The sequence below is a fragment of the Rhineura floridana genome, chromosome 7, assembly GCF_030035675.1.
Source record: "Rhineura floridana isolate rRhiFlo1 chromosome 7, rRhiFlo1.hap2, whole genome shotgun sequence".
Taxonomy (NCBI): domain Eukaryota; kingdom Metazoa; phylum Chordata; class Lepidosauria; order Squamata; family Rhineuridae; genus Rhineura; species Rhineura floridana.
In genome coordinates, this window is record NC_084486.1 from 30,385,107 (window position 1) to 30,402,515 (window position 17,409).

The 17,409-nt window shown below is 40.0% G+C and overlaps 1 protein-coding gene across 7 annotated transcripts in view; it reads right to left on the minus strand.

Annotated features, from left to right (window-relative positions):
* Window positions 1–17,409, minus strand: part of JMJD1C (jumonji domain containing 1C) — a 206,742-nt gene that overhangs the window by 18,931 nt on the left and 170,402 nt on the right. For all 7 annotated transcript variants that reach the window (XR_009763908.1, XM_061635127.1, XM_061635125.1 and 4 more), the window contains 5 exons: window positions 14,964–15,178; window positions 10,555–10,707; window positions 10,145–10,234; window positions 8,723–8,850; window positions 7,894–8,107 (listed from right to left, as the gene is read on the minus strand). Coding sequence is in view for 6 of the 7 variants with exons in the window: in XM_061635127.1 (XP_061491111.1) it covers window positions 7,894–8,107; window positions 8,723–8,850; window positions 10,145–10,234; window positions 10,555–10,707; window positions 14,964–15,178 (800 nt within the window). In the remaining variant the exon portion in view is untranslated. The remainder of the gene's footprint in view (window positions 1–7,893; window positions 8,108–8,722; window positions 8,851–10,144; window positions 10,235–10,554; window positions 10,708–14,963; window positions 15,179–17,409) is intronic.

Genomic DNA, 17,409 nt, shown 5'->3' on the forward strand with positions numbered 1-17,409 from the left:
GGCCTTGATGTTGCCATTATTCTTGGGCACAAAGAAAAATATTGAATAAACTCCACATCTCTCCTGTGATACAGGCACCAGTACTATTGTACAATTGGTTGAGAGATGGTCATTGGCCTTCCTGTAGTTCCTGTGCTTGTTGCATTTCCAGGATCTTTGGGTGGTAAGTATCCTGTCATGCAAAGTCTGGGAGAATTCCGTTCTGGTCGCCTCATCTCAGAAAGGATATTATAGAGTTGGAAAAGGTTCAGAAGAGGGCAACCAGAATGATCAAGGGGATGGAGCGACTCCTTTACGAGGAAAGGTTGCAGCATTTGGGGCTTTTTAGTTTAGAGAAAAGGCGGGTCAGAGGAGACATGATAGAAGTGTATAAAATTATGCATGGCATTGAGAAAGTGGATAGAGAAAAGTTCTTCTCCCTCTCTCATAATACTAGAACTCGTGGACATTCAAAGAAGCTGAATGTTGGAAGATTCAGGACAGACAAAAGGAAGTACTTCTTTACTCAGCGCATAGTTAAACTATGGAATTTGCTCCCACAAGATGCAGTAATGGCCACCAGCTTGGATGGCTTTAAAAGAAGATTAGACAAATTCATGGAGGACAGGGCTATCAATGGCTACTAGCCATGATGGCTGTGCTGTGCCACCCTAGTCAGAGGCAGCATGCTTCTGAAAACCAGTTGCCGGAAGCCTCAGGAGGGGAGAGTGTTCTTGCACTTGGGTCCTGCTTGTGGGCTTCCCCCAGGCACCTGGTTGGCCACTGTGAGAACAGGATGCTGGACTAGATGGGCCACTGGCCTGATCCAGCAGGCTCTTCTTATGTTCTTAGATCTTCCTCTGAGGCCCTTCTCCAGCTCCCTCCTCTGAGAGAGGCTCAGAGGCTGGTGACAAGGGAGATGGCCTTTTCAGTTGTGGCTCCCCATCTTTGGAATATACTCCCCAGTAAGATCTGCCTGGCACCTTCATTGTCATATTTTCGACGCCACGTAAAGACATTACCTTTTCTTCCAGACATTTGATAAGAGATATTTTGTTTTAATATGCTGCCAAACCTTCCTGTGGATGTGTGGGGGTGGTATTGCTATTATTTTATTTTTTATTGTTATGTTTTATAGTGTTTTATTTGTTTGTGTTGGATGTCAAGTGACTAATAAATCTAATAAATAATAATAGCTGGCTGTGATGGTGTTCAGCACCAACCTGTCCAAGGAGATGTTGTGCCACTCGCCTGCAAAGTGCAGAATCCGAGCCCCCACCAGAAGCTGACCCAGACTCCTGGTCGTGTCAAGTGGAAGCAGGCTTCTTTGCACTCTTGGAGAAGCTGGAAGAAGAGGAGGAGGGGCCACCAGCCTGTTCAGAAGTGACTGTCCTCCTCTTCCACCAGATCTCCCACAGCAGGCTTTGGAGTGAGTATACCCTCTGGGCTTCACAAAAAGTTTGGTATTACGGAAGGAACTATCCTGATGCCCCTTCTGGTCATCCCTTTTGATGGAAGGGAGTGTGTCTTTCTTGTCCTTTGTCTCAACCAAATGCTTTTTCAGACTCTCCCAAAAGCAGAGAGCCAGAGAATGGGAGAGTGACCAACCAACTTCTTTTGAGAGGCCTGATCTACCTCCCACTGCCAAGCCCAATGTTTCTCCTGACTACCCTGGTGTTTGCCATCGACCATGCAGAAAACTAAAGTGCATTCAGTGAAGCATCCGCAGAGAGGGATGAAGCAGGAGAAATATTCAAGGCATCCTTAAGAGACTTGGGAACGTCCTCCAACACTTCCAACTCTTCAGCCCACATGAAAAGTGCCCTAGCAAAGATAGAGGAAGTTGTTGCTGCCCTGAAAGCCACATGGTCTGCCTCAAAGCTATGCTAAAGGGCCTTCTCCACATGCTTATCACAAGGGTCTTTTGTTCCCCCTTCCCCTTCAGAGGAAATGTCAGTATTAGATGCCAAAGCAACCACGGGCTGATCTACTGAAGGAAATTTGAGGTGCTGCATTACCTTCTCAGAAAGGGAATAACGCTTATGCTTAAACTTGTTGGGATACACCCATTCCACATCCTGTTAATCTGGTCTGTATATGGTCTACATATGGCAGTCTGATTAAAATGGATTGCACAGACTAGAGCAATGGTGAAGCCATGATGAACCAAGATAACACTTTTGTGCTATGCATTTCACTTTTGTTAGAAAACTGCTTGGATGTTTGCAAAGCATTGTCACTTTCTGCTGCTGTCTTGAAGAACCTTCTGATAAGAAGCTGGTACAGAGCTGCCTGATAGACAAAACAATAACTGCAAGAATCAACATAGATGTGGGCTGACATGACATTATACAAAAGGGCCTTGCATGGAAAATCACTAATGCAGGGGTCTCAGATGCTCTTCTTTGTCCCCCTCCAATATGGATTACGATAATTTAGTCTATGAATGGACTATGTATTATGAGGGTCCATCCATAATTATTAATATTAAATTTATTGGATAATTCCAAATTCCTGATCCAGTTTGCTGGTTAGTATAAAAGATATATTCAGATATTGGTGAGGCAGAAGTTCTTTGGGAGGCTCGCCTTTGGATTACTTTTTCTTCTTTTCTTGCTGCTATCTCCTCTGCCCTGCCTTCACATGATTTGCCCAAGCTGAAGGCTTCAGGCTTACCCACTTGTAGGTAACAATGACTTTCTTTAATCTAATATTCTAGGAAACTTAGAGCTAAAATATATAGATAGTCAGGGTGGAGGGAGTTCGGAGGAAAATATATTATTTATTCTGTTACTTCATATTTTTATTGTTTTAATTAATAGCTCATGCTAATTAATATACATATTGCTTTAAGATATTTTCCAAGTTATTTTAAATTGCCGTAATGTCAAAGTAGTATGTTTGTTTTATTATTTATCAACCACATAATACAGTTAAGCTTTGTACATCAATATAACTGTATTTGTTTCAGTTACATTTCTGAGTTTGTGGTTTTGAGTCATGGAATGTTTTCTTCCCTGGGTTGCTGCTGAGCAAATTGAACCATGGCAAAGAATCCAATGAAGGTTGAAACACAGGCCAAAGTTTTGGCAGGTTATGCATGGGCCCTGATTGGACCCACTAATTAACATTTAGCAGCAAATTAACACATCCCAGCATCCTGAAATGACTGGTAGAAGGACACCATGGCTGGCTTTGTGGCTGGAAGGGAAGATCCTGCTGGCCCCCGAGACCAGAGTAGTCTTGGCACCATCAGTTGAGGCCTCCTCCTCAGAAAGTTGCAGGACCCTGTGTGCCTTCTCCAAAAGAGGCAAGAAAACGTCAGAGAGTGCTGCTATGGGGTGACCGCCTCAAGTTCTTCATCAGAAGGAGCCTCCCTCACCCACCCCTCTATCCTTATGAGCAAACTCTTGACACCTAGGGAGCCTCCTTCCCTGGCACAGATTGCTCCCTCCAGAAAAAGTGTCTACCACCTGCCCCAGTTCATCATGGGTCTTCATGGCCCTGGCCCTCTTCCAGGGGGAGGGGGGAATAAGAGGAAGATGAGGATGAGGACAGGGTGGAAGAAGACCTCCTTGAGCCCCCCGAGAACTAGGACCACAGGATCTCTTCTACTTGTGGGACATGGATCTGTGTTTTTTATGTTTCCTGTGCTTTTGACGAGAGGAGGAGTGCCCCCTCTCAACAGTCACATGGGATGGAGCAGGAAGTGGTATGGACTCCCTGAGTTCCTGAGATATGCAGTTGCATGGCTACGAAAAAACAATAACTGGGGAACTCTCCAGCAGGTGGAAGCCTCCCCTTTTGGTCATCAGAAACCACAACCCTGACAGACCTTGGATAGGCAGCCATAACCTAGCAGCATCTGAGGTGCTATACCTTGAACCAGACTCATTAGAATCTGACATTCCGTCCACCCCCAGCAGCAAGGCTTGAGGATCCCATTGCCCCACGCCAAAAAACCACAAGGGGTAGGAAAAGGGCCCAAGTAATGGAGCAACACAGATAAAAACACCCTCATACAACCCCTATAGGAGGACAGGGGCAAATGAAAGCAGGCAGCCACTGAGAATGAACATCCTTGGGAACAAGAAGGCCAATCAACCCTAAGAGGTAATCACTGCACCCAGCAGAGACAGAGGGAGAGTTGTTCCTGTCTATTAGCCTCTTGACAGGATGCAGTCCCTAATAGCCAATCTCTCCACAGCAGCAAACAGGCCAACCCCTCCTATCAGCCTATTGGCTGGTATTGCCTGCTGCTGCTTAACTGCTCCAATACACCTCAAAGGAAGGGGGGAGAAAGGTGTGATCAGACCGGAACCCCCCCCCCTAAAATCCATGCCCCCCAGGCAACTGCATGCAGTGGGTCTGCTCCTGGAGGAGGAGAAAACAAGTACCCTGCGATGAAGCCTTTCCAAAGACTCAAAACCCCAGGGGAAAGGGAAAACTTCAACTTAAATAGGAAACATCTTCCCAAAATGATGCTCCAACTCAAATACGTCAGTCTAGGTCAAGGAGGAGTAAAAAACAAAATGGCGCTCCTGCCCAAAAGGCCCAGAGCAGGAAGCACAGTCCCACAATGGTGCTACCACCAAAACTGCAGCAGCAGCAATGAGGTCAAAGAGAATGGTGGGGAGCAAGAGAGCTCTCAACCGGTCAGCACTGCCCCTTACCACAATCTACTTGGTCTCATTGGCAGTGAAGAAAAAAACATACAAAAAACTCCCCCCAACAACTGCCCTCACCCCCTTCCTCCCCAGCTCCAGAAAAAGAAAGGGGACAAAAAGGGATGGATGGATCAGAGTAAACCCCAGGAGACGCAGACACACAAAGGAAAGGGGGAAAGGCTCACACTCACATGCTGACAAACAGGAGAGGAGGACTCACAAAGTCAAACTGCACTACACAGGGGAAAGGGCTGCAGAGCAAGCCTAAACCAGAACCTGTCTTACGAACAGACAGGATCAATCTGGTGAGAGGGATGACTTCTTCCCCTGGAGAGGAGGCAGAAGATTGGAAACGACTCTGCCTGTCACTCCCAGAGGGAGGATCATCCCAGTCAATAGAGTATCTGGAGTCTCTACTCAAGTCTGGCAAACACTAATGCATTACACATGCCTTCTGCACGTAGTTTCTCTTTCATATACAAGAAATTACTTCTTAATAATTTGATGCCACCAGAACAAGATGCCAACACAGGCTATGGTCTGAAGTCACATGAGGCCAGTACCCTGCTGAAGCTACGCAGGGTCAGGTCTAGTCAGTGCCTGGATAGGAGACAGCCTGGGAACCATAAGTAAGCCGCCTTGGGTTTCTATCATGAAAAGAAAGGCAGGGTACAAATGTAATAAATAAATAAGAAATAAGAAATTTCCATTGCTGTATATTTTATGGGAAACGGTAAACTGTGAATGATGCTGTGAATGATGCAATATATCAATCAGTCCCAGGACCAGTTCAGATATAATAGGAACCCAAGGTTTCCTGCAATGTGAATCAGTTGTGGCAAGCTTTGGTCTCATGCACCTTCCCCTCCCTTCTCCTTTATGCATGTCAGAGCAGATGGCCAGAAACACTCACTTCTGGTTTTAAACTAATTACAGTCCCCCATGATGTTTGAACTCAGAAAATTGTGGTATGCTTAACTATAATATGAGAACAAGCCAGTGTCTGAAACCACAGGATGATCCTAGCCTATTCTCACTAACCAATTTTGCAAACAGTTCCCTGAGTTCATACATCATAAGGAACTGTGGTTAGTTTAAAATTGGAAGTGAAAATTCCCAGTCTCCTCCTCACATGTATGAAAATGGAAGGAGCCATTTACAGTGGGAAAACATGGTTTCTGTGACATACAAACCTGGCCCGAGTAGCCAGTAGGAAATATGGACAATTTCTCCCCCTGAATTTTCATGGTTCATTAGAAAAATTATATGGTCTGGTAAATGCGAAAAACCATTAAAGAAATAATTTTTTCTGTAATTTTCTGGTAAACTGTTTGGTCCAATCTCTTAGCATGAAAATAATATTGAACCTCATGACCATAATACAACCCAGAGTTGAGGACTCTTCCAACCACTGATTTCAATGGATGTAAATGTGCCTCTGTGGTGATTGCAGCTCAAGTATATAAAAATGTGCTGAAAGAATTGAATGAACTTTGATTTCTCTTTGTATTCACCACAGCCCCTTCTCATGCCCCTAGGCATCCTTTTGTATTTAACATTTTCTGGTTACAAATGGCATCTCCTGCTCACAGATCAGAACACAGAGTGCACTGAACTAGCACTGAAAAAAAGAGGCATATGATGTGGCTAGGTTTTCCTGGGACAGTCTTGCACAGGGGATTATCCACTACCCATTTTTGTTTGAAAAGCAGCATGAGATATTTTGAAGGGAGCACTGACAATCTATTGCTGTAATCCCTTCCTCCCCCAGGTCTCTGTACTGAGAAAACAGCTCCTACTGGCTTTGATAAGAAATAGCATTGTGTTACTATTGCTAATATTTATTTATTTAATTAATTAAACAATATGTATTGATTTAAACAGAACCTTTAAGCAGTTTACATGTTACAGCCTCTTTAAGCAACAAGCAGTAAAGAGAGATATAAAAAGGTGACTGAAGCTGGATGCCTGTTTAGGCCTTTGCAGATCTATATAGTAAATACTTTGGGTGGTATTCAACTAAATAATCATTTATCTGCACATGAGTTAGCACCAGTGCAACAGGACATCCCCCCTCCTTCTCCAATCAACAGAATTCTCTGGAAGAGGGGATGACTGCTAAACCACTCTGAACACTGGAGCTCTGTCAGGGGAATAGGAGTCTCCTAACAGCTCTCAGCACCCTTCACAAACTACACTTCCCAGGATTCCTTGGGAGAAACCACGACTGTTTAAAGTGGAATAAATGCCTGGCATGGGTGTGGCCCCGATTAGCCAAGCCAAACAGCTGTTAGTCTAGCTTTTAGAACACTGACAGATGGTTCTTACTGAGCATGCCTGTGTCTATCATAGACTCCAATTTTAATTTTCTTAAATTAATTAAAAATTAGCCATGCATTTTTTTTAACTTTTAAACTGCAGAAGATGAAGGTCAAAGTACAGGCAAGGTCAGTAATAGGATTACAGGTACTCTGTGAACATGGCTGATTTTAATTAATTTCCACAAAGTATGAGACCACAGACAGAAAAATGTCCAACAGGGGGTCTGGATTTTTTTACTCTTTTCTGACTTTAAACTCTGGTTCTCTCTGAGTGTTTTGTGTATCACCATGAAAACATAAGAGGGTTGTTAAGCAAGCATTTCTGAGTTCAGGACTACAAGTTTTGTAAGATTTTGTTTTGAAATGAGCTTATGGGAAGCAGCAGAATGGCACGGGGATATTTTCAATTTAGCACGGCGGAATGTGAAAAATACATGTTGGCTATAGTATACAGCCACTCTTGTGGCTGCATAAACTGAGTAATTCTGCAGAACACTTCTGTTTGTGAAATTAATGAATAAAGGAATAATCTTCTGTGGCAGCCTGCTCATGCAACAGTCATTCTTCTAGCATAGCAATGGGGAATCTTTGGCCCTACAGATGTTTTTGAAGTACAGCTCTCATAATCCCTGATCACTGGCCACACTTGTTGGGGTTGATGGGAACTGGAGTCCAACAACATCTGGAGGGCCATAGGTTCTCCACTCCTATGCTAACAGGAGCTTTGCTCTTAGGGCAGTGCAACAGTAGAATCCAATGGGGGTGTCTTATGCTTGTGATGTTACAAAAGCCCTATTATTGTTATAGTTGTTGAAAGTTAAGCTTGTGCACTATTGCTTGTGCAACATTAACTTTCAAACTTTTTGTGCTAATGTTACGTTGGATCTCATCTGCAATTTGCTTTCTAACCAACATATCCCATTTACCTTTTTTTTCTTCTCTGGCCTTTTGTTCTGCTAGATCTGCCAACCAATGCAGTGGCGATTGGGATTCAGGTGGAGTTAACTTTCCGTCTGTGCTTACATCACTCTCTGGGCTTGTATTACCATTTGTTTCAGATTTCTGAGATGTCTTCTGCTGTTGCAACTCAGATATGCACAGAGAAATTTTATTACTGTGATTAAGGACATTCTGCAAAATCTGTAGGGCACAACAATTCAATTAATCAGTCTGCATATGATAAAAACAGTATTTATTTATTAAATTTATATCCTGCCCTTCTTTCCAGAAGGAGCCCAGGGTGGCAAACAAGTGACAAAACACTAAAAACATTGTTAAAAACACTAAAAACATCGTTAAAAAACTTAAAAACAAAACATCTTTAAAATATTTTAAATCACATCTTAAAAAACAATTCTAATAAAGATGCTGACTGGGAGAAGGTGTCTACTTAAAAGGCTTGTTGAAGGAAGAAGGCATTCAGTAGGTGCCAAAATGAAAACACCTTTCTAATATTTAAGGGCAGTGAAGTCTAAACGGTAAATGCCACAACACTAAAGGCCCGCTTCCTATGTTGTGTGGGATGGACCTCCTGATGACGTGGTATCTGCAGGAGGCCCTCACCTACAAAGCGCAGTGATCAATGAGTATATAATTACTTTGAGACGAAGTCAGCATCTGTAAACTATGTTTCAGTAATGCATATTAAGCACACCTATGCAGCACTGAAAATCAACACTATATAAAAGTGTGCACCATACTGTGTCATAAAATATATTAACAAAATTGTATTTGATCACTAAGTTCTGGCCTTACCTGAGACACCCCATTCATTGAAGCGAACTTGCCAGCCTGTAAATTCTGTTTGCTGGCACACTGGCAATGTGATTGAATCTCATGTTTCTCTCTAAGAGTATGCATTGCTTCAAGAAGTTCCATTAAAACTATAAAATATATATAAAAAATGAATCATTTTTCCATGCGCAGTGCAAACACATTGTACAAACGTGAAGCTAACTACCTGAAATTATATCTACCTTAATACATCAAATAAAATTAATACTAAATCCTTAGGATCAGTTTCACTTTTGCCAACACATTTTTGAATTTCCCCATTAAATATAGAGTAAAATTCTGACATAAGCTATGTTCAATGTGAATTTGTCAGAGATGTCAATCCATGAGGTTTATCCGGATCCCCCAGTTTCCAGTTACATGGTCAGATGCCACTTTAATTATACAGGTCTGGGTACAGAATTTGAGGAACTCAACTAAAAGGTCACATAACAGGGAAAGGCAGAGAAGAATAGGACATATGAATTGACAGACAGCAGATGCAAGACCATCATTAAAATAACATTTCCTCTACACTGTTTTCAAACTTTAAAAACAATGGCGACCTGCTCCTTCATGTTTTTTCTGTGCTCCTTTCCCACTCTAGCAGGCCTAGATTTTGTGGCAAGCCAGAGGGCAGCTACACAGTTTACACAGCAAAGACAACTGCAGCAGGTACATTGCTGGCTTGCATAAATAATCAATTTAAACACACAATAAAATTAAAATGCCTTCAAAATTGCACTAAGAACCACCGGCTAATCAAAACAGTCAAAACCAGGTACTGGTACAAATTTCCAGTTAGACACATTAAAAAAAGAAGTACTCTAAGTGTTTGGACTATGCCATAAACTCTGATGAAATGACATGTCTCTATCCCTTTTCTAAAAGGCTACGAAGAGTTTTGAAATATATCCATATTTTACACATTTGCCATGTGGAACACTGAACACTGGTGTAAAAGCAGCAACCATTTGCTGCATATGCAATGGAGCTACCCAGTCCTGTGGTTCCCTTTGTTACTATTCAGTTAACTAGTTGGTCACCTGATAACACAGTACATATATATGCATTAATCCAAGTGTCCTAAATATTGCAGAATTTCTGCTATCTTCTATTATACATTGCTGTTCACAATTACAGCTGTATCTAAAACTGTTGTTTTTGCTTTACGTTGTGTTCTGTATATGGTTTATTTCATCCCTCAGCTCAGACACAGTGAAATATCTTATCTCTGAAGAGAGAGAACACAAGTGCCTCTGAGTCTGTAGGTCTAGCTAGGAATCCTCAAATGTCATTTTGAAGTCTGCAATACCAATATTAATTGATGCAAAAGTTAAAAATTTGTGAGTTTTACTTTAAAAGGTAAATAAACTACATCTTTGACCTTTATCGGAATCTTACCAGATCCAGGAATAATTTGGGTTGGCATTAAATGTTTGTGATCATGAGGCTGTCCTTTCACACATTTCATCCAAGCATACAGTTCTTTGTCTGTGAAGATATTAAGAATCCACATCACTTGTGATTTTATAAACTTCAATTATATATAGTAATTTTAGGTAAGCTTTCCAAAAGTACAGCCTACAGGCATACTTCTGAGGTTTTTTATATTTATTGTAACACACATTTTGTTTTCATATTAAATACAAGCGTAAGAGAATTAGAGTTTGTTTAACAGGACAAAGCTGAATAAAGTTGCAATTTTAGTTTGTATCTAGTTTTTGTAATTTGAATAGAAACCAACCTAAACCTTGAAGTAAGCAGTTCTAAAATGTTAACTATTATCTTGGTTCTTAATAAAGTGCACTGACCTCTAGAACTCTTCCTTTCCTTAGCCTTATAGCAATCTAAGCAGACCACAAATCCACATTTTTGGCAGACCCAGTGAATGTTAAACAGGGTGGCTTCACATGCGTCACACATTTCACGGACTCCTCTGACTGCTCTCTTCCAAGCTATTTTGGCTGAAATACAAAGACCAAGTTCTGAAATTTAAAGGCAAACATCTGGAAAATTATAGCACACAAATGAAATTTCAACTGAACAGACAAGTCATTATTTCCTTTTAAGAAACTGGAAAAAATCTGACAAACGTGAGGTTTTTTTTTAATGTCACAGGCGAATTATCAAGTATCTAACCAATCCTACAGACTATTAGAAAGTCTGAAACCACAGAGGGTAATAGAGCTTATTTCTAAGATTTAGTTTTATCATACTATGGAACAACCTCCATTTCTCCAGCTTTGTGCATACATGGGCAGCTCTTCCCTTGGTTCAGAATGTCTGAGCAGAGTTTATTAATTTTATTATTATTATATTTTAATTTAAAAGTAATGACACATATCTGGTATTACTTTTGTAGGAGATTTTTAAAACTCCAAATCTAAACTTGACATGGCAAGTCACTGTTGTCCCCTAAGAGAATTTCACCATTTTTTTCTAGTAACTACTGTTATAATGATTGCATGAAAATAGAACCTGTCAACATTTCCCTCCCTTGTCATTCAAAGACATGGGCTAACATCTTAAATGGAGAAACTTGCTCACCAAACTCCACAAGGAAGGCCAACAAATTTTTTTTTAAAGAAATTAGTTGCCCTTTTTGACACATACTGAATGGACTCCAATCACATTAGGCCTGACATATTTGAAATATGACTTATGTACTAGTCTGATTCAATTTTAAGTCAGGATACTTTCCTATTTACCGGTATATCTCACTGTAAACAGATTATGAGCGACTTACTAAAATAACAAGACTATTTTGCATACTGAGAGGTACACAAAAGTTTTGCATTGCATTTCTTTTACTGCCTTTTTGCTTTGGACCTTTTAAACTTGTACTACAACTCCCACCATCCATGGCCATTGACCATGCTGGCTGGGATTGATGGGAGTTGGGGGTCCAAAACATCTGGAGGCTACCAGGTTGGGGAAGACTGATTTAGAAAGTATATTTGCCCTACACTTTCTTTTTGTATAGTTTTGTATTTTTAAATAAAAACATGCTGATTCTCAAAGATCCAATAACTTATGTTGTTGTTATATGCCTTCAAGTTGATTACGACTTATGGCGACCCTATGAATCAGTGACCTCCATTACCATCTGTTATAAACCACCCTGTTCAGATCTGTGGCTTCCTTTATGGAATCAATCCATCTCTTGTTTGGCCCTCCTCTTTTTCTACTCCCTTCTGTTTTTCCCAGCATTATTGTCTTTTCGAGTGAATCATGTCTTCTCATTATGTGTCCAAAGTATAACCTCAGTTTCATCATTTTAGCTTCTAATAATAGTTCTAGTTTAAGTTGTTCTAAAACCCAATTATTTGTCTTTTTCACGGTCCATGGTATGTGCAAAGCTCTCATCCAACACCACATTTCAAATGAGTTGATTTTTCTCTTATCCGCTTTTTTCACTGTCCAACTTTCACATCCATACATAGAGATAGGGAATACCATGGTCTGAATGATCCTGCCTTTGGTGTTCAGTGATACATCTTTGCATATGAGTATCTTTTCTAGTTCTCTCATAGCTGCCCTCACCAGTCCTAGCCTTCTTCTGATTTCTTGACGATTGTCTCCATTTTGGTTAATGACTGTGCCAAGGAATTGATAATCCTTGACAAGTTCAATGTCCTCGTTGTCATCTTTAAAGTCACATAATTTTTCTGTTATTACTTTAGTCTTCTTGACTTTCAGCTATAGTCCTGCTTATTTATTTATTTATTTATTATTTGATTTATATCCCGCCCTTCCTCCCAGCAGGAGCCCAGGGGGCTTTCCTCTTTTTTTGTGTGCTTTCCTCTTTAACTTTCAACAGCATTCGTTTCAAATCATTACTTGTTTCTGCTAGTAGCATTGTATCATCTGCATATCTTAAATTATTGATATTTCTCCCGCCAATTTTCGCACCTTCTTCATCTTGGTCCAATCCCCCTTCCTATGATATGTTCTGCATATAGATTAAACAAATAAGGCGATAAAATACACCCGTTTCACACCCTTTCCGATGGGGAACCAGTTGGTTCCTCCATATTCTGTCCTTACAGTAGCCTCTTGTCAAGAGTATAGGTTGCCATCAGGATAATCAGATGCTGTGGCACCCCCATGTCTTTTAAAGCATTCCATAGTTTTTCATGATCTACACAATCAAAGGCTTTGCTGTAATCTATAAAGCACAGGGTGATTTCCTTCAGAAATTCCTTGGTCCGTACCATTATCAAACATACGTTTGCAATATGATCTCTGGTATCTCCTTCCTTTCTAAATCCAGCTTCGACGTCTGGCATTTCTCGCTCCATATTTATTTATTTATTTGATTTATATCCCTTCCCCCCAGCAGGAGCCCAGGGTAGCATATACGGTAAGAGTCGATGATGTAGAATCTTGAGCATTACTTTACTTTCATGGGATATTAAGGCAATAATTCGATAATTACTACATTCTCTGGGATCCCCTTTTGTTGGAATTGGGATATATATTGAATGCTTCCAGTCTGTGGGCCATTTTTTTATTTTCCATATTTATTGACAATTTTTTTTCCAAAATTTGGAGAGATTCAGTCTTAGTAACTTGTAACAACTCTACTGGTATGCCATCAGTTCCTGGTGATTTGTTTCTTCCAAGTATTTTAAGAGCAACTTTCACCTCACATTCTAAAATTTCTGGTTCTTCATCATACGGTTCCTCCATGAATGAATCTGTCATCCTGGCATCTCTTTTATAGAGTTCTTCAGTCTTCCATCTTCCTTTTATTTAATCCCAGTCAGTCAGTGTGTTCCCCTGTTGATTATTCAACATCCCTACTCTTGGTTTAAATTTCCCTTTCATTTCTCTTGTTCTTCCCTTTTTGTTGTCCTCTTCTATTTCCATACAATAACTACTGTAATAGTTCTCTTTGTCCCTAGGTACTAGTCGCTGTATTGTTGCATTTAGGGTTCTGATGGTGTTTCTATCTCCTTTTGCTTTTGCTTCCCTTCTCGCTTTAACCATTTTAAGAGTTTTGTCAGTCATCCATTGAGGTCTTTCTCTCTTTTTAACGAGAGGTATTGTCTTTTTTGCATTCTTCCCTAATAACATCTGACTTTACTCCACAGATCTGGTTCTCTGTCAATTAAGTTTAAAGCCTCAAATCTGTTCCTTATTTCATCTTTATATTCTTCTGGGATGTTATTTAAATTATATTTTGGCATGATGATTGCTTTCTTGGTCTTCTTTAACTTTACTCTGATTTTCAATACAACCAGTTCATGATCTGTACCACAGTCTGCTCTTGGTCTTGTTTTCTCAGAAAGTATGGAACTTCTCCATCTTCTGCTACCAATTACACAATCAATTTCATTCTTATATTGATGATTTGGTGATGTACATGTGTACAGTCTTTTTGGTTGCTCAAAAATGTGTTTGCAAGAAACAAATGATTGGCTTCACAGAATTCAATAAGTCTTTCTCCTACTTCATTTTTATCTCCTAAGCCCCATTTTCCCACAATTGCTAGTTCTCCTCTGTTCCCTACTTTTGCATTCCAGTCCCCCATAATTATCAGCACATCTTGTTTTGGTGTGTGATCAATTTATTTCTGTACTTCTATGTAAAATCTTTCCAATTTCTCTTCTTTTGTGTTTGCCGTTGGAGCATAGACTTGGATGATGGTTATGTTAATTCGTTTCCCGTTAAATCTCATTGATATAACTCGCTCAGACCGTGCGTTACAGCTCCTAATTGCTTTTGCTACATCACTTCTCGCGATTAAAGCAACCCTGTTTCTTCTTAATTTCTCATTTCCTGCATAAAATATTTTGTAGTTGGCAGATTGAAAATGTCCCATTCCTGTTCATTTTAATTCACTCACGCCAGTTATTGTAATGTTGATACATTCCATTTCTTGTTTGACAATTTCAATAATTTAAGACAACCTATAATTACAACCTATAATTACCAAATATTATTTTAAATAATTTTAACAAAAATGTTGTGACCAAACAAAACATGCTAGTAAGAGACTGTTGCTGTTGTATTAGAGGAGAATGCAAACTAATTTAATTGCTCATGCCTTCTACAGTTTATTCCAGTGCATTCTTGTATCCACATTTGTGACTCAAAAGTGCAATGAAATAACATTTCAATGCAATATGGAGATTCCCAAGGAAGAACATGAAACCTGAGCCATATTAAAAAGCATCAGTTAACTTTTGAACAGAGTTATTCAAAAAAAACTTACCATCCTTTTTGACCCAGGACATGGCTGTTTTCTCAGATGTCACTAACTGACAAAATTTGTCACCTATGTGGTCTAAGATGTATTTACATGTTTCTAAGTCCATTTCATCATCATCGTAATTTTCATGTGTCCATAAACTCATTGCTTCATCATCGTACTGATCAGGAGAAGAAAAGCCATCAATCCTAACCACTCCATTCTTACTAAAAGAAAGCCTGCAACACAAAACACACAGATAAGTGCCAAAATAATAATTAAGCTGCATTTCACTGTTAACTCTGTGCTCATTGTTATGCTTATCTAACGTCCAATGTTTCTGAAAAGCAGCATGAGAATGTGTCTGTCGAGGTTCTCTTCTTGAGCCACTTTGTTGGCACAGATAGAAAAGGTAATGTTGGAAAGCTAAGAGGAACAAGGTGGTATTAGGGTACAGCTGGGGAATCTATAGCTGAAATTTAGATGTATCAGTTCTTGGGGACAGGTAACTTTCACTTTTGCTTATGTTACTTCGTAAAGCATAACACATGGGGATGCCACTATATAAAACAATAATAATTTCGTAGAACTGTTTTATTAACTATCATCCTAATTTGAACCATGAGAGTTTTTTATACTTTGCTTAGCTCACTGGGTGACCTTGGGCCAGTCAGTGCCTCTCAGCCTCAGAGGAAGGCAATGGTAAACCCCCTCTGAATACAGCTTACCATGAAAACCCTATTCATAGGGTTGCCACAAGTCGGAATTGACTTGAAGGCAGTCCATTTCCATTTTTCCATAATAGCACAGGAAAACAGGAGCAACTCATACTCATGTTGTCCTATATCACTTCAAAAGGTGTGATGTAAATATGATATAGATTTTCCAGCTCATGACACTGAATGAGCGAACACATCTTTACTCAATCACATCTATTTTGGTTTTTCTGGAAACGTAAGGTTCCTGTATAATTGCCAAGAATTTCTAGAGGTAAAAGGGCATTAATACAAATTCAGGATAGATAGCAGCAAAATGCAACAATGTCTAACTGGTATCATGTCCTTTTGTCAACACAGAACTACTTTGTATTTTGCCTCTCCAGGCATATTGAAGCATCTTCTGTGCATCAAGATATATACAAAGAAATGGCACTTGAACCAAACCAATATATTAATAACATGTACGCAGACTATAATACAGCAGTTACAATAAAACCCAAGTATAAAGGAGAAGACACTTCTGAAGTGCTTTACTTAAATCATTTATAACTAGGGCTGAACTGAAGATGCCCCCAAAATTAGGTGTCCCATTCAAAGTACATGAATTTTGAAGACATTTTGGCAATTCAGAGGTGTGGTTGAAATTTGGAAGGACTTACCTTTGTGGCAGCAGAATAGGTTCTTTCCCAATTTTTTTTACAATAAAAGCTTTAAAATAAGTGACTGGTGGCAGTGGAGGTCTCCTTGCCAGCTGCCTTGTGCAGCCACCAGTTTTCCCTCAGAATGCCCAATTGTAGCACTGTTCCACTTCAATTTGAAAACAAATAGGCAGCCCCCACTAGCATGCATTAATTATTAAAATAAAAATCTGAGGTCTGATTATATCAGGGGCACATTTTTTAACAATTCTTTTTATAAGAATTCTTTTTTTAAAAAAGGAATTGATTAATCAATTAAAAGTTACAGCCCAAAAAACATGTAGGAGAATAACCAATCCTGAAGGCTCAGAATAATTACAATACCACAATGTAACCAAAACAAAAACTAATCTCCTCCCTACTTTATATCAAGCTCTTTATATCAATACTCTTTCATTATTTAATTTGCTGTGTCAGCATGAATGCACATAATCAGCATGGTATGACTGCTAAAAAGAGCACAAAGAAAAACTTTTATACATTTCTATTAGCTGGGTCCTCCTCTAGGATGCACACCTTAACGTGGTGAGCAGGTTTGAGAGTGTCAAAGAAGCTGAGAGCAATGCCATCAGGAGTCTAGGCCAAGAGGCTAGACTCCTAGCAGGGTCACCCAAGGCGGATAGGGTTGCCATAACTCGAAATCAACTTGAAGGCACATAACAACAACAATTAGTTGGGTATGTCTTAGACATAGAAAGAAAGAATATAAATACCAAAATAAACTCTGCAGGGATTGATGTACTAGTTGCTTCCCATCCTGCTGTTCTTCTCATCATTTGGTACCACAGTCCCTGGCCACTACCTTATATCCACTCTTAGCTCAGACTACTGCCTCCTTCTTCTCTTCCCTTCAGTTCTAGCTCATCCCTGTTGCTGTGATAAGTAGTGCCTTTATGACATCAGAAGCCATTATTGCAGTCCCTATCCATATCTCAGACCTCTTTGCCTCTTTCCTCAGGTGTAGTTGCTGGGCAAGCATATCTGTTCTGGAGATTGGCTGCAGGTGTCACAAAGGCCTTGCTTTTTTCCCTAGAGCAGGGCGAATCAGTCCTA